A 16,162-nucleotide genomic window follows, 5' to 3' on the forward strand; every position below is an offset into this window, starting at 1 on the left:
TCTGAGAATACAACAGCTGCTTGTGAAAACATTGTCTGGCAAATGGAATTCACAGTAAAAGCACAAAACTGCTGGATCTTGGCAGAAGCTGAAATCATATTTTTAAAAAAATCTGCAAAAAAATTTCAATTTTACCTTTCCTTAAGTGGGCATTGCTGCGTGTACCCAATATTGTGATAAACTTTTCTTCATCTGTGCCCCACTTAAGTTCGCCAGCTTTGAATAAATCCTGCAAAGAAGGTATGCAATTTAATGAAGAAAAAACAAACATAAGAACAGCAACAACTTCAGGGGAGGAGTGCAAAATTCATGATAATCCTATTATCAACAAAGAACTGAACCAACCTGGGCATCCTGATCAACAAGAGCATCATTCACTTTGGAGTCGGGGTCCCTGTTTGCCTGCAAAAGAATACACAAAACATATTACATAAAACATCAATGAAAAAGCTGCAAAAGCTTATTTAATAATGATGAGAATACACTACAAAAAGAGACAAACGCAAACTTGGAGAATTAAAATCAAATACTTGAGGTTTGTCAGATTACATGAAAGGGAAGTGTCATCATGAACATTCCCACTTTCAAAACTGCTGTAGTGTTTGGATAGATGAAAACACAGATTCTGGTTCCTATTTTTCAACTCCCTTTCATTTCACCACTGTATACTTGCCTATGGGTCCATGCTCTATATTATAATGTCCTGTCCATCTGGGGTCGGCAGGGCATGGATAGTTTGTAGGTTGCATGCCTGACTATTCCATCAACGTCAGATACAGTAGGCTCCGGCACCTATGAAAGTTCACTGGCAGAAGCGAGTTCACAGAAATACTGTTCCGGCTCACTCTGCCGCCAGTCGTTCCCCCATGAAGGGAGTAGCGTAAAGGAGGAATTAATAACTGGCACTGCGCTAGCAACTGCAATTATTTCTTGTATAGAAGAAAACTGGCGTACAACTCCTGTTGAAATGTCCCTCATAGGATAGTATATTAATCACCATATAATACTCTATAAATCTTTTTTTTCACTTATAGTTGTTACTATTTATGAACAAACAGAACTAACCTGGACAAGAACAACCAGCAATCGTTGAAAGTGACCAGATGTATCTCCTGTGATGCTGTCTTCAAGTTCACAACCATATTCTACCAAAATATTAAATATTGTAAAACATTGCATAATTATGGTGGAATAAAAATATCTTCACTTAACTATACGGAGTGCTGCTTGACCATCGACTGATATTGTATCTTGGGGCTTGTGTTGGTCCGTGTCAGAAGGCCTGCACCTGACTTATACACACGGTACTGCTCCACATCTATTTAACACACAGTTCTGCTATATACCTCCCTCCCCTGATATCTGTAGCTTCACTCTCCTCACAATGTGCGGTTTGCTGGCAGGAAGTGTGTGTGTGTGTGTGTGTGTGTGTGTGTGTGTGTGTGTGTGTGTGTGTGTGTGTGTGTGTGTGTGTGTGTGTGTGTGTGTGTGTGTGTGTGTGTGTGTGTGTGTGTGTGTGTGTGTGTGTGTGTGTGTGTGTGTGTGTGTGTGTGTGTGTGTGTGTGTGTGTGTGTGTGTGTGTGTGTGTCCTGGAATGCAAGGGTGGGGGTTAGAGGCAGAGAGGAGGTTTGCTGACCCTAAACTCAAAAGAACCAGGGTTGGGTCTAGGGTCAACCAAAATTGTGTACACCAGGAGTGATAGAGACAGGTTGGAATTATATCTGAAATGCTGTATTTTTGTTAAGAACTTCGAATTTGAGAATGTGTAATTTAGTTATCCTGAGTACATATAAGAAACCTCTCATTATGGGAATATCCCTTTAAGGGGCTGACTGGATGTGTGTAGATCTGACTTCATACAGCCCAGTAGCAGCTGACCAAAGGGTAGAAAGAGAGATTCTGAGTCCTGCCATTCTGCCTCGGAAGATGTTCACCATAACATACATTTATGCTGCATATTGTGTATATAACGGTGCCAGTTTTCAGTGTGGCAGGGTGAGTGGCCGGGCCCCCTGATACTCCGGGTCCTGAAGCAGCTGATATGGTTACAACACCTGTAGTTACGCCGCTGGTGAATTATGAAAGGATACATATCACTATAAGTCTACAGTCAGTCATCCCCATTGAGCTCTGTTATACTGTATGACACATTAAATGTTGAATGAAATTTGGTCAATACCTTCTCTGTAAACTTTTTTGATATGATTGATTTCAGCTGGAGTTCTTGAGGCAAGAATTTCAATGAGCACGTTCTCCTCAGTGCCAGCACCCTAAAAACATAAAGATATAAATGTATATATGAGGTTAGGTTTTGACGTGGCATTCACACTACAACCAAAATGCTAAAAACTGTGCTGAGTTTACAGATTAACTCCTCGGTTTCAACATTTTCTTTCAATCAATGCTGCAATTTCAAAATCCAGCCCATATGTCAGCCATATTTCCTAGACTGGACATGGTGCAGAGAACAAGACAAGATAAACATCATAGTCATCCAACAGAGTACTGTACTGGTCTCCCTTTGGAGCTAATGTCCAGTACTGAAAGCATGGTCACAAAACAAGACAGTCCTGCACCAAAACCAGTCTGTATTTCACAAACCAAGCATGTCCATCCAAATCCATAAAGTATACTGACCATCAGATTTCTATGTATTATTATATTTATTTCCATGAAAACACTGATCTTTCCATAAAATGACAATGAATGCACATCATGGTCTTTCACAGCTTTACCCTGATAATTTGTAATGCTGGTGGTCGATGGCCACATGGCATCAGTAGTGTTTACCTTCAGTTTAATAGATATCAGTTAATATTTTAATAATGCTAGTAATGATACTAGTCCACATACTCCCACAACCACTATGATGTATACATTTTTATTAACTTCTCTACCTTAAAGGGGTTTTCGCACAAAAGAAAATTCTCAGATCTCAAAACCCTAGTGATGTAAACACAAAGATAATTTTAACCTCTTACTTAAAGATTTTACTCAGTGTTATTGCTGTTTTAGCTCCCATCACTCCCTAGGCTGCTTATTGCAAGATCCCAGTGTGGATGGGGACTCTCTAAGCAGACACATTATGATCCATCCAGTTCTGACAATGTGGTTACATTATCAGGGTATAAGGTGTATATGTACATTCATCTGGCTTCTGACATTGTACTAACATACCGACACAAAGAGAGATGACAGGTCAGAGATGATGAGATGCATGATGCCTATTACACACTGTCAGCTCTCCTACTACATCCCTGCTATTCCACAACACACTAGATCTGCTGTGCCGTCCAGCTGTGCCTCGCCAAATAAACAACTTATCTGTATGTAGATTGTAGTTCTCCTCTGGCTGCTGCCTTAGGTACTCCAATTGTGTCAGTGTGCAGCAGTGAGTGAGCTCCGTGCTGACTGCAGGGGCAGAGCTACAGTGCAGAGAGCAGAGAGACAGAGACAAGCTCTGTGAAGCCTCAGGCAAGATAGCAGCCAACCTTAAGTCATAAGTTACGGGGTCATGTCTAGGACTAGGGGGCAACTGAAATTGTGTACACCAGGACTGATAGATACAGGTTGGACTTATATCTGTGAAAATCTGTTTTTTTGTTAACAACAGTGAATTACAGAATGTGTTATTTTGTTATCTTGAGCACATTTAAGAAACTTGTCTTCATGGGAATACCCCATCAACACTTGCGTATTTATCAGAAGTGTCTGAGAGCAGAAGTGTTCTAGTTGCCCCTGGCAACCAATCAAACCTCAGCTTTAATTTTCCAACAGGGGTTTATAAAAGTAAAGCTGAGCTCTGATTCGTTTCCCTGTGCAACTAGAAAGTTTTACCTCAGACACTTCTGATAAATCTCCCCAATATGTATTTATGCCTTTTCAAAAAAACACTGAAAAATCGAACACTGAAAGTTCTTGGGTAGGAAATTTCTTTTTATGAATACATGTTATAGCAAATTCCTACATTAAAACAGTTGAGGTTTTTGTAACCATTCTACAACGGTGCATTAACAAAAAAAAAAATTATATTCTGCATAATATCGTAGCTATATCCTGAATGTAAAGATGTAAACTCTTTATGCTTTAAAGCAATTACATGTCTTTAATGGAAGATCTTTTTTCTTATATTCTCAATAGGAAAGAACTTACCTTGATTGCATGTCTAAGTTCATGAGCATCATAATGACTGGATGGAGTCATTAGTGCAATTATCACTTTCTCAAGTTTCCCAGTAAGTTCTGATTTCAAGTCATCTACAAGGTCCTTTAAAAATCATTTAAAAGTCACATGAAAAGTATAATAGGTATAATATATATATTACACACACACAAGTTTAAAGGGCATCTTAACCCACATTTATTGAATTTAAGCAGGGCCGGCGCTATGGGTAGGCAAAGTGGGCAATTGCCCAGGGCCCCCTGAAAGGGGAGAATCTCTTCTTTCAAATGAATTTTGTTTCTGGGTGCCATGGATCCAGAGATATTCAGGTTTAAAGTGAGAATATCTGGTGCCATTTTTAAAAATCACTCCCGACGGCAGCTTAACAGTTAATGTCTCAGTTTTCCTGACACTTTCCAGAAACACAAGTTTAGATTCATATAAAATAGGAGACTCTATTCTTTCATAGGAAAAAAAGTAGTGAGGTTCTATGTGTCACAGAACCAAAGATACAGCCCTCTGAATTGTGCCCCCCTCCAGATTCTTATGCATCAGGCTGCAGGGAGAATTTGCTTGACAAAAGAGCTGCTGCACCACACAGATAATGGAAATATTCACTTTATGCGTTATTATCCCTTCTCAAAATGTAGTATCAACTAATAATCATGTTTTTAACCCTTCTCTTTTCAATACTAAGAACACACTTTTTTTTTTTTGCGAAAATTTACTGTTACGATGAACATTCGATCCTCTTCGCCTAAGGTCGCTTTTATATATTAACACCGCGACCCAGAACATGTCCATAAAGCTGTATGTAACACCAAAAACACACACATGTTCTGGAATAACGTTTTATTTCACACCATCCCCATTATTTACACCTATGTTATGAAGTTCTCACTCAGATTCTTATGAAGCGCGGAGGGTTCTGTTATTGTGGGGCTAATACATTGGCGCACATCTAAATGTGACTTATTATCTCATTAGCCTGGTTTACGGATCTATAGTTATTTATTTGTGTAAGGGAGCAAGTAATGATAGATCTGTGTGACGCTCAGTGCAATATTCTGCAAAAATTGTTTGGTGTCCCCTGTGGATTTAACGTTCCCTTTGCTGCATATTTTGGTGAATATACATATGTGGGGTCTGTATGATCTCCTCATGTCTTACTGTTTTCTTTATATAAGTATCTGGATTTGTACATATTTAAGAGTAAATTTTGAATGGTAATTGCCAAATGTATCACCTGGTTGTCTGCTTTCAAAAATGATATGTTTTATGGCGCCTTTACTTTTTATTCTGTTTTATTGCTATATTTTGCAGGTTGTGACGGTCTTAAAATTTCTAGCTGAAAAGCAGATATCTAGTTATTACAGTTTTAGTGATATCATGTGGATTTATTTATGTGAACATATCCATATGGGACATTTGTGAACTCTACACATGTCCATCTATTAGATTTAGGAGATAAAGGAGTAAATATTTTCTGTTTGGAGCACATTTTTTACCATCAAAGTCAAGTTTTAAGTCTTTTTTTATAAAATGTTTCAGTTTGAATCAAAATTGCATGAAGGCGTCTATGTCTATAAACTCTTTAATGCAATTTTGAAAGCGGGGCAAGTGTCTGCTTTCAGAAAATATGTGGTTTGTTGGGTTTACTTTAATTCTTTTTGCTGTAATTTTGATTAGATTTTTAAAACGTCAAAATTGTAAAAATTGCTTAAAAATTGGTCAATAACGTGACAAAATATCCAGAAATGCTGGGCGTTGAAAGGGTTGATACCCCGTGGTCTAATTCCCGGGTGAAGATGCTTATCATCTATCGGTCTAGTTATCCATCTCCTATAACAGTGATGGCGAACCTATGGCACTGGTGCCAGAGGTGGCACTCAGAGCCCTTTCTGTGGGCACTCAGGCCATCTCCCCAGGACAGAGTTCACCAAATAGGACCGAAAATATCAAATCTTCCTGCAGTCCTAGGCAACTTAAGAGATGCTGCTCTCAGCATTATTTTACATTGACACTCCATTGACTGTTTGGAACTGCTTGAAAAGTGAGAATGTGTTGATAGAACTGCATTATCTTTGGAGGTAATCCTGCTACATCCACCATTCTTCCTGTACAGCGAGACCCTGGAATGAAGCTACAATATAAATCTGAATTTGCGTACCTTCTTTCAACTTTATTGGTGGCCTCGGGCGGGCGACACAATTGAAAGAAGTGGAAAAACAGGGTAAAAGTAAGTTACTGCTTAAAAAGCCACGTTGGCACTTCACGGTAAATAAGTGGATTTTGGTTGTAGTTTGGGCACTCGGTCTCTAAAAGGTTCGCCATCACTGTCCTATAATCTGACCATTTATATATCTCGCTTTTTCACTATTTATTAATCAATCTTCTATTTCTCTTCTACTGTATTTATCTCTCATATCTATCTACTGTATATATAATATATTTTATAGTTCTGCATCTAGAAATCTGAATCATCTTTCATATTTATCTTCTATCATAATAATTATAATTATTTATTTATATAGCGCACACAGATTACGCAGCGCTGCACAGAGCTTGCTAAATCAGTCCCTATCCCCTTGGGGCTCATAATCTATTCAACCTACCGGAGGAAACACAGAGAGAACATACAAAATTTTTGCAGATGTTGACCAGCGCTGCAAGGCTGTGGTGCTAACCACTGAGCCACCGTTCTGCCCATTCGTCTCCCTATCATCTATCTCCTATAAAATTTTCCCATATTACAGTTTGTTTTACCGTACTAAAAGGGAGCCTCTTGCTGACTGTGACTGGTCATAAAATAGTTTTATTTTGGGGCCCCACTTTTCGTTTTGCCCAGGGCCCCACTTTGTCTAGAACCGGTCCTGAATTTAAGTACCGCATATTATAGGAAATTTACCATTTAATTTCATGCATTATAAACCAAAACATGCCTCAAGAATTCTGTAGCTACGCTGATGCAGAAACATATCTTGTTTAATCCTTGAGCTGAGTGGTTTGCTGAAAAAAAACAATGAAAAAATTCAAGGCAATGAGGCTCTGTCGCTCCTGTGCCTAGCTCAATGCTTCTCCTCTTGCACTGCTTTAGAGAATGATGTAATCATTCAGGGATTAAACAAGATATGTTTCTGCATCAGTGTAGCTACAGCATTCTCAAGGTATGTTTGGTTTATAATGCATGAAATCAAACGGTAGATTTCCTTTGTACAGCATGTTACTCTTCAAAGTTGAGAAAGATGGCATGGCCTACCTACATGTGGTATGGTTATCTTTTAGACAGATTTTACACCTTAAAAGACAGATAAAGGCGTCCCATTCTAGATTGGGGAGCTCAGGATCAGGCTTTTGTAGAATTTGCATAGGAGACACTTGCACAATAAAGGTTATTAGCCATTTAAATTACACCCCTTGAGCCCCAAGGATTTCATACATTCTTCCTCCTTCACAACATAATTATTTCCATCTTACCCTGCCAAATGAGGTCTTGAATGCAACACCAATTTGCCGACGCTGAGCATTGCTTCTTGAGGTAAGAATCTTCATAATAGTGTCTTCATCAGTACCTGAGATTTAAAGACAATGGAGAGAATCACTACATATTTGATGCTTTACAGGTATCAAATGATTTGTAAATGTTCACATGGACAACAACAATAGAAAATCTGTACAGACAAAAAACAACTTAAAAATGGTGTCTCAACTGTAGTTATATAGTACAGTGTCCGGGTGTTCACCCATATTGTGGTATTGTGGTTCTTCAGGGGCCATAGCTTAATAACTTTTATTTAGAGGGATGATGATGTACTGCTTCAAGAACTAAGGCCTAACAATAAATGAATTGAATTCCATTACATTGGAGTTTTTCTTTGTATTGTGGTTTAGTATCAGACTAGGTCTACATTTTAATCTTATCCTTTTACATGAGATACCCAGGTTGGTATTGGAGTACAACCTTGGTCCTAAACTACAGGGTGACACCCCTATATATATTTTTTTTTTTTTACATAAAGCTCTGGATTTGCTGGACCAAAACTAGAATCATTGAACTAAATGGACAAGCCAAGTCCAGTTCACTGAATGTAGGTTCAGTCCTCTAAAATCTGGAAAGTAGTCAGACCAAACTTGCTTGTGGCCAATGGGCTTTGACCGAATAATGAGTTTATTAATGGATTTCAGCTGCAGCGCTACAACTATGGATAAGTCTAGAAATGTTGGTACACACCATCTTTACATAACATGTTGAGGCCTACTTTTATCTGTTTACTATAGTATACTATACTTCAATTATGCAAAGGTAAAATGTATACATATTTACCCAATAAACAATCCAAAGAAATTATCCAGCGCATGAGTTAGGAAGAAATTCTCCGGACTTTTTATTTAGCTTCCATAAAAAAATGTAACATCACATAAACCGAAGCCATGATGAAGAGCGTGTAAATGCGCTCGAAACGCGTAGGCTGGATATTGTAGTCTACTACATGGACGCAGTGCTACGGTTTACGTGAGGTTACATTTTTTTATGGAAGCTAAATAAAAATTCAGGAGAATTTCTTCACAACTCACGGGCTGGATCATTTCTTTGGATTGTTTGCCGTTTCACACGCTGGTCGCGTGGGATCCGAGCTGCTCTGCTGGAAGTCTCCCCAGGACGAACCTGGCGGCTGAGCGTAATTTACCTTCCATTCAAACTTTACTTATATGACTTTAATATTTACCCAATCCCTTCATTGCTTTACGTAGAGCCTCTGCATCATCATTGGCTTTGAAAGCACCAAAGTCCTTTATGGTTCCTCTTGAAGACTAAAAGAGTAAAAAATCAAGTTGAAATATGCTATGTTAAGGGTCTTTTCACACGGAAGTTGTGGGTGCGTTTGAATATACATCCCCATAGACGCCTATGGCGCCGGTACGGTGCGCACACACATGTGGCTATATATATATATATATATATATATACATATACATATACATATACATATATAAAATACGGCTAGCACACAAACTAATTTCATGATTGTAGCGTTTAAAGGCACACCAGCTGGACGTCCAATTTCCCATGGATATGCATTTCTGATGAATTATGAATTCTCTCTGGCCCTGTTCTCTGGTTCACTTATCCTGATTATCATACACATGTGCATACTCTTTGTGCATGCTTTGTTCCATGATCTATTTCATGTTGTACATACATATACCTGATGGCCACTTTTTGAGCTTATTAAAGGAAACCCACCACTTCCGATGGTGGGTATAAGCAGCAAATGCTGTGCACCAGCTCAGGGTGAGCTGGTGCCGGCGCCTATTTTCGTTATGTTTTTAAACCGATATAAAAACGCTTTATTATCTTCTTTATACGAAGTGGCTGCACTGCACCATGGTACGCGCTCGGCGCACCATGCGCGCGACCACTTCTTGTGGCTGAATAGGAAGTGGTAGCGTGCATGGTGCGCCAAGCGCGTACCATGGTGCAAGAAGGTACTTGTATATAAAGATTTATAAAGCGTTTAAACGCTTTATCTCTGTTTAAAAACATAACAAATATAAGCGCCGGCACCAGATCACCCTGAGCTGGTACACGGCATTTGCTGCTTATACCCACCATCGGAAGTGGTGGGTTTCCTTTAACAGTTTTTTCCTTAAACTTCATTGATATATTTGGACTTCTTGGTCAGTGAAAATTGATAATATTACAGACATAAAGAAAGATAACAGATCCTCATCTAGTCGCTGCATGGTCTCCCACTGGATCCCCTATTCTCCTCCATGAAAGCTGAAGTGAGAGTTTTAAAAACAGTATTTATATTTAGTTTTTACTTCAACGTTCACTTGATGTAGTGTGACCCAAGGATTTAAAACATAAAACATGGCTCTAGACATGTCCTTCCATAAACTTAAAGGGGCAAATACAGTATTGCTTGCATATTTTAAAGTTATTCGATTTCTCAACATACTTTCTGTACCAATTCCTTGCAGGTTTCTAGATCTCTGCTTGCTGTCATTCTGTAGAGAGATAGGGGCATATTTAGCAGGACCTCTGCGCAACGCCAGTGGCCCTGAAATAATTGCAAATGCTAGCTTATTGCTAGCTTTTGCCCCAATCCGCCACCTTCACGCCAGTGGAGTGCGAAAGGGCGTGAAGGGGGGGGGCAGCCGGGAGTGGGCCGGCGCAGGGCGTTACTTTCTATGCCAGGTCCTGCCTGGCAGAGGATAAACGCTGCGCGGCCGGCTGCCCCAATACATCAAGAGGTGGAAGCCGCGGCGGGGCTATCATAGGCTGGCGCACGAGCGCCAGCATATGATAAATATGCCCCAGAGAGTCTAGGGGAGATTTATAAAAAGAGTCAGAGCAGAACTTTCCTAGTTGCCCAATGCAACTAGCGTCCTGCTTTTATTTTACCACAGCTGTTTATAAAATAAAAGATGAGCTCTGATTGGTTGCCATGGGCATCTAAAACCGTTCTGCTCTCAGACTTCTGATAAATGTTCCCATCTATGCTTACTTCCAGTAGACAGAAATCTGATCATGATCACACAGCTCTGATTACCATGTGACTTCTGTCCATGGGAAGTAAACATAAAAGCTTTCTATAAAATGCACATTCGCTGCATTCACTAATATGTTCCTATATTTTCATCTGCTCCAGTTTCAAGACCTAGAAACCTCTTCGCAGTAAAGTCTACAAACATGAAAAGAGTTAAGGTTAGGTTCACATTACAGTAATGTAATTAGGCAAAATTCTCTCCACAGCTGTTGTGATGGGGTTAACAACGCAATGTAAATACAAACTAAATGCAACCTGTGAATATGGTTACACTACTATTTGCTTGTGCAACCCTGGGTTATATTAATATTATCACAGACAGCTTCTCCTGCCTCCGGCTCAGGGATCTTATATAAACATTTTTACTGCAGATTTCATCAAATCTCCAGCCATATCCTCTCTGCAGAATTATAAAGATAAGCTCCAAACTAATAGCAACTGTGAAAGCAATTCAGGGCCATGTAAGTGTAAGGTATGTAGATAATAATTTTACTATGCAACATTCACTAATGGGGAAATTAACATCATGTAATTACTAAAGCTGTGTATCTCGAAGGCACCTCATCAGGCAATTGTATTCTCCCCAACCTACAAGCAATGCTTCGAAGGATGGATACCTCCATAATATAGCATAAAACAGTGCAGTGAGCGCCACCTGATCTTGATCATCATAAATCCTATATATACACCCCTCACCCCACATCTGATCACATTGTTCACCCCACCCAAAACTGACCACACTGTGCCCCCTACATATATCATACATACCTGTCACCACCACATGTGATCACACTGTGCCTTCACGTATATCATATAAACCCCTACCACCAAAACTGACCACACACTTTACCCCCCCCCCCCCACACACACACACACACCTAACCTGACTGTGCCCCACATATACCATATAAATCCCTCACCCCACAACTGATCACACTGTGCCCCCTACATATATCATATATACCCCTCACACCAGAACTGACCACACTATATGGAGGGCACAGTGTGGTCAGTTGTGTGGTAAGGGGTATATATGAGATATGTATGGGGTAAGGTATGGTAAGGTATGGTCAGTTGTGGGGTCAGTGGTACATATAATACATGGGGGGGGGTACAGTGTGGTCAGTTGTGGTGTGGGGGTATATATGATATTTATGTGGGGGGGGGTACAGTGTGGTTAATTGAGTGGCAATTATTTGGCAACAGTAGGGTGGTATAATTTTTATATAGTTGGTTAGGTGCCAAATTTTAATTGGTTTGGCAAAGGCATGAATTTCTGAACGTATGCAAAACCAAAGATACCATGGTGTATAACATCTCTGGCGCTTGGGCTGATATTAAAGAGGTTGCATATACCGTTTTAAAATAAGTCTCCTCGGAAATGAGAAATACATTGTGTTTTGCAATTATGTTCTAGGGTTGAATAATTATAACATTTTATAAATAATGTGCCTTCCTGTGAATTTCAGGACTGCTATGATGAATCCGATAGCTACACTGTATTCATGCACCCATCTCCATGCAGTAAGGATTCTCTATAACAGTGGTGGCGAACCTATGGCACGGGTGCCAGAGGTGGCACTCAAAGCCCTTTCTGTGGGCACCCAGGTCTTTACCCAAGCACAGAGTTTGCCAGACAGGACTCAAGGCTCCTGTGGTCCAAGACGGCTCAGGATGTGCCATGCTCAGCGCCATTTTAAAGTGAAATCCTTGGCTGCCAGTACTACAGCAGAAGTGAGAAGGTGTGGATAGAGATGGATTGTCATTGGAGCTCCTGCTCTGGGTCCCCTGATTTTGCCTCTTCAGGAGACCCTGAAAGGAAGCTACAATCCAAATTTCTCCATCTTCTTATTATTGTATTGATGTACTCAGGATGCAAATACGATTGAAACCTGTGATACAGCAAGGATCAATAAGTTACTGCTTAAATTGTTATGTCGGCACTGTGCGACATATAAGTGGGTTTTGGTTGTAGTTTGGGCACTCTGGTCTCTAAAAGGTTCGCCACCACTGCTCTATAATATACTGTATATGCCAATATTTCATTAATATCCGATTTAATATATTTACCTTAGAGGATATATTCTTATAAAAATGTGATTAGGAGAACACAATATGATAATCTGTGTGTTACGAGGCCAATCCACGTATAAAATTCTGCAGGATGAGTGCTCCGGGGATTCCCAGTTGTGCAGACTTGGTTCCATAGTAACAAGCTAAAATATGACACAGTTTCTGGACACTTAATGCCTAAAATAGCAGTGTTACGTTTACAGGAAACACCCACAGTGGAAAATACTCCTAACACAATGACTTTTCTAACAAGGCCTCACAAACTCCCAGTCATGGAAAACTACAGAGTAGAGACAATGCAAACAGAACCAACATGGGAATAATCCATAATTTATCTGGCATGGTCACATATGTGCATTCAGATCTTATTTCACACCATTCTCTTAAAACATCAGCTCCCTTGATAATACTAGTGATCCCAGCCAGGGAAGTTAACACATACACAGCTCCTTTCATGGTGTATTTGTAACCCGTATTACATCGGAGGATTTCCTTATTCCATAACATAGCGAAAAATATACTATTGTGCTATTCATATGGCTCAGTCTTATTTTTTTACACTCTTATTTGAAAACGCTGCATGGTGCTAGATTTATCCATATTATCCTTTATACTCCCATTACAATCTAAAATAGAAGGTAAAAAGGCCAGCTCACGTCCAAATAAAATGCTTGTGTAGGAGCCCTAAAGAAGTATATTTTCAGTGGTTCCAACTGAGTCACATTATGAAAATGTTGCAGGCAACAACTACCTTTTACACAGGCTTTTTCTAGCAAGATCATCACTAGATACATGGGGACAAAATATAAATGCATATACATCACATGTAATGGCCCATGGTTATCCATGGCCTCCTTTCTGAAATCAACTTTAAAAATGATGCTAAATGAGCCTGAAGGGCTTTGAGCGGTGCATTGGCAGAACCGGTCCATTCTGCAGCTTCATGGGCTTTTAGACTGTCTCCCCCTCCGCTAGCTTGGCACTTACCCCTTTCACTGTGTGATGTAATCTCACTACAGCAGAGGAAATTTCAGCAAACAATGGGAGGTGGAAGTGCTCCTGCACAGCATAACAACCTGTGAATATGCAACACAGAAGGGCTTTGGTAACACAGCCCAGAGCCCTTCTGGCTCATTACCATAATTTCAAAAGGTGATTTTAGAAGGAACAAGGCCATGGATAAATATAAGATTACAACAGTCACAGTGCCTGGATCTATGAGTAAGTGTTCCTGGTTTAGCATGTTTGATTATGATAGAAGATTTCCTTTAACTTCACCATGAGCTAGAAGCCTCAGTGAAGATATTCAATTTTAAATACCCTAAAGTAATTATTGAACCATAACTATACATAGAACAATAGGACGCACCCTGCTCAAGGACAGGCAACTGAGTTTTGGCACCCTTCCCATTCACACAACTTATATTTTAAAACAGAAGTATTCCCCATCAGAAGAATAACTACAGCAGTTCTGACACATAGGGGCACAGGTATCATTTGTTTTCTTTTGCCTCTTGGTGGTAGACTTCCCTAATTAGCTTGCTCGTTACCTCTAGGAGATGTGGGTAGTGTTTATTTTTATTATACCTTGTTACCTTATCCCTCATGGCTCCGCTGTCAACTAATTACGCACGCCACCACCCTGTCCACTCTTCACAGACAGACGGACAGCAAGATGACTGTCCGCAAATCTCAAAACCACCATTCCTTGTGCTGCCAGCAGCTTACAGTGTGGCTGTGCAAGGCATGGTGTTCTCACGCATGCCCAAGATTTACAGACAGACGCTTGGCGTCACCAACTGTCTGAAGAGTGGATTGGGCGGAGGTGTGCATAATTAGTTGACAGCGGAGCCATGAGGTGCTCATTTACATATTTTTATAAGGTTATTTTCTCAGGAGGTAACTAATAAATATTTAAGAAAAAAAAAAAAAAAAAACCACACACACAACACTGCCCACTTCCCCCAGAGCAGTGGTGACGAACCTATGGCACGCGTGTGGGCATGCGCAACATCTCCACTGCCGTCTCTATATAAATCATTGGAGCACTGGCCAGGAAGGAAATGCTGCCGCTCGCCAAGAGCTCCAGTAATCTCTCTCATATGTGGCGATTTGATTGAGAATTCAAGTGCCTGATTCCCTGTAACTTTGCTATTCAGTGCTCCCACCCTCCACCCCACAACACACACTTTGCCCTACAACCCCCCCTGCCGAACTGGATTCCCCAATCCTTTATAGAGCCCCTGCTGCAGGCAATGTTTGGTCCATGAGCAGCTAAAGCACCATAGAGTCCACCCCCCAATGCTGTAGTGAGTGGTAATGCCCCTCACTGTGTGGCGGTAGTGTCCCTCACTGTATTTGCTCCTGATTTGTGATATATGATTGGTGATGTTGGCCTCTCTTTAGTGGTCTATTTATCAGAATGGTGGTATTTATCTTGTTGTACTGGTAATGGTCATCATGTGGCAGTATTATATGCCCCTTATAGAGGGGTATTGTCTGTCATTTTAGGCTATGGCCATGTTGGCACTATGCGATGATTACATGGACTTTGGTTTGCAGTTTGGGCACTTGGTCTCTAAAAGGTTTACCATCACTACCTTAGAGGCATTAAGTAAGCTAATCAGGACAGTCTACCACCTGTAGTCTGGTGGAAGATGTCCTATAAAGTTGTCTAAAGCGGTGCTACGTATCTTTTTAAATTTGCCATTGTAATGCACATGTTATTTTACGTTCTCTTGGATTTGCAGGGTTTCTTTTTTTTGCAACTTTTTAGGCGCATATATGGAAGTAATGGTCTTTTGCACTTCGATTTTCATCTAAAAAAAAAAAAAAAAAGTCTATGGGAGAGACCTACATGACAAAGCCTCGCCCCCTTCCAGGCAGTTCATGAGGATTACGCCTCATGATGCATCTGCCAGCTGATCTGGCTGGTGGGTAATGTTATGCCAGATCCGACCTGGTGTAGTTTTTTAAAAATCTGCAAAGATTCACAGCTGAATGTTCACAGATTTTACTCAAAAGTTCCTTGTCAACATCCGCCAGCAGCTGTGCTATAGTCAAAATAAAGATAGATGTCCATAGTTCTAAGAATTGATACATATGGACGGAATATTTCTACTAGTAACTACTTGCATTGCTCAGTGAAAAAACAACAGTTGCCCTGAAATTGTATGATTACCGTATTTTCTGCCCTATAGGGCGCACCGGACTATAAGGCGCATTAGTCCGATGCGCCTTATATATGTAATAATTACATATATAAGGCGCATCGGACTATAAGGCGCGGGGTCCGGCGGCCGGGGGCGTGGCGGAGGTCCGGGGGCGTGGCGGAGACCCGACGTGACGCGGCGACGAGACGCGACGCCGAGACG

At 40.5% G+C, this 16,162-nt stretch overlaps 1 protein-coding gene across 1 annotated transcript in view; it reads right to left on the reverse strand.

Moving 5' to 3' along the window:
* ANXA5 (annexin A5) overlaps window positions 1-16,162 on the reverse strand; it is a 37,171-nt gene that overhangs the window by 14,686 nt on the left and 6,323 nt on the right. Inside the window, exons 3-9 of the mRNA XM_072119343.1 lie at window positions 8,889-8,973; window positions 7,639-7,733; window positions 4,153-4,266; window positions 2,180-2,270; window positions 1,066-1,145; window positions 346-402; window positions 136-229 (exon numbers count right to left, since the gene is read on the reverse strand). Coding sequence (XP_071975444.1) covers window positions 136-229; window positions 346-402; window positions 1,066-1,145; window positions 2,180-2,270; window positions 4,153-4,266; window positions 7,639-7,733; window positions 8,889-8,973 — 616 coding nt within the window. The remainder of the gene's footprint in view (window positions 1-135; window positions 230-345; window positions 403-1,065; window positions 1,146-2,179; window positions 2,271-4,152; window positions 4,267-7,638; window positions 7,734-8,888; window positions 8,974-16,162) is intronic.

Source organism: Engystomops pustulosus, chromosome 1 (assembly GCF_040894005.1).
Source record: "Engystomops pustulosus chromosome 1, aEngPut4.maternal, whole genome shotgun sequence".
Taxonomy (NCBI): domain Eukaryota; kingdom Metazoa; phylum Chordata; class Amphibia; order Anura; family Leptodactylidae; genus Engystomops; species Engystomops pustulosus.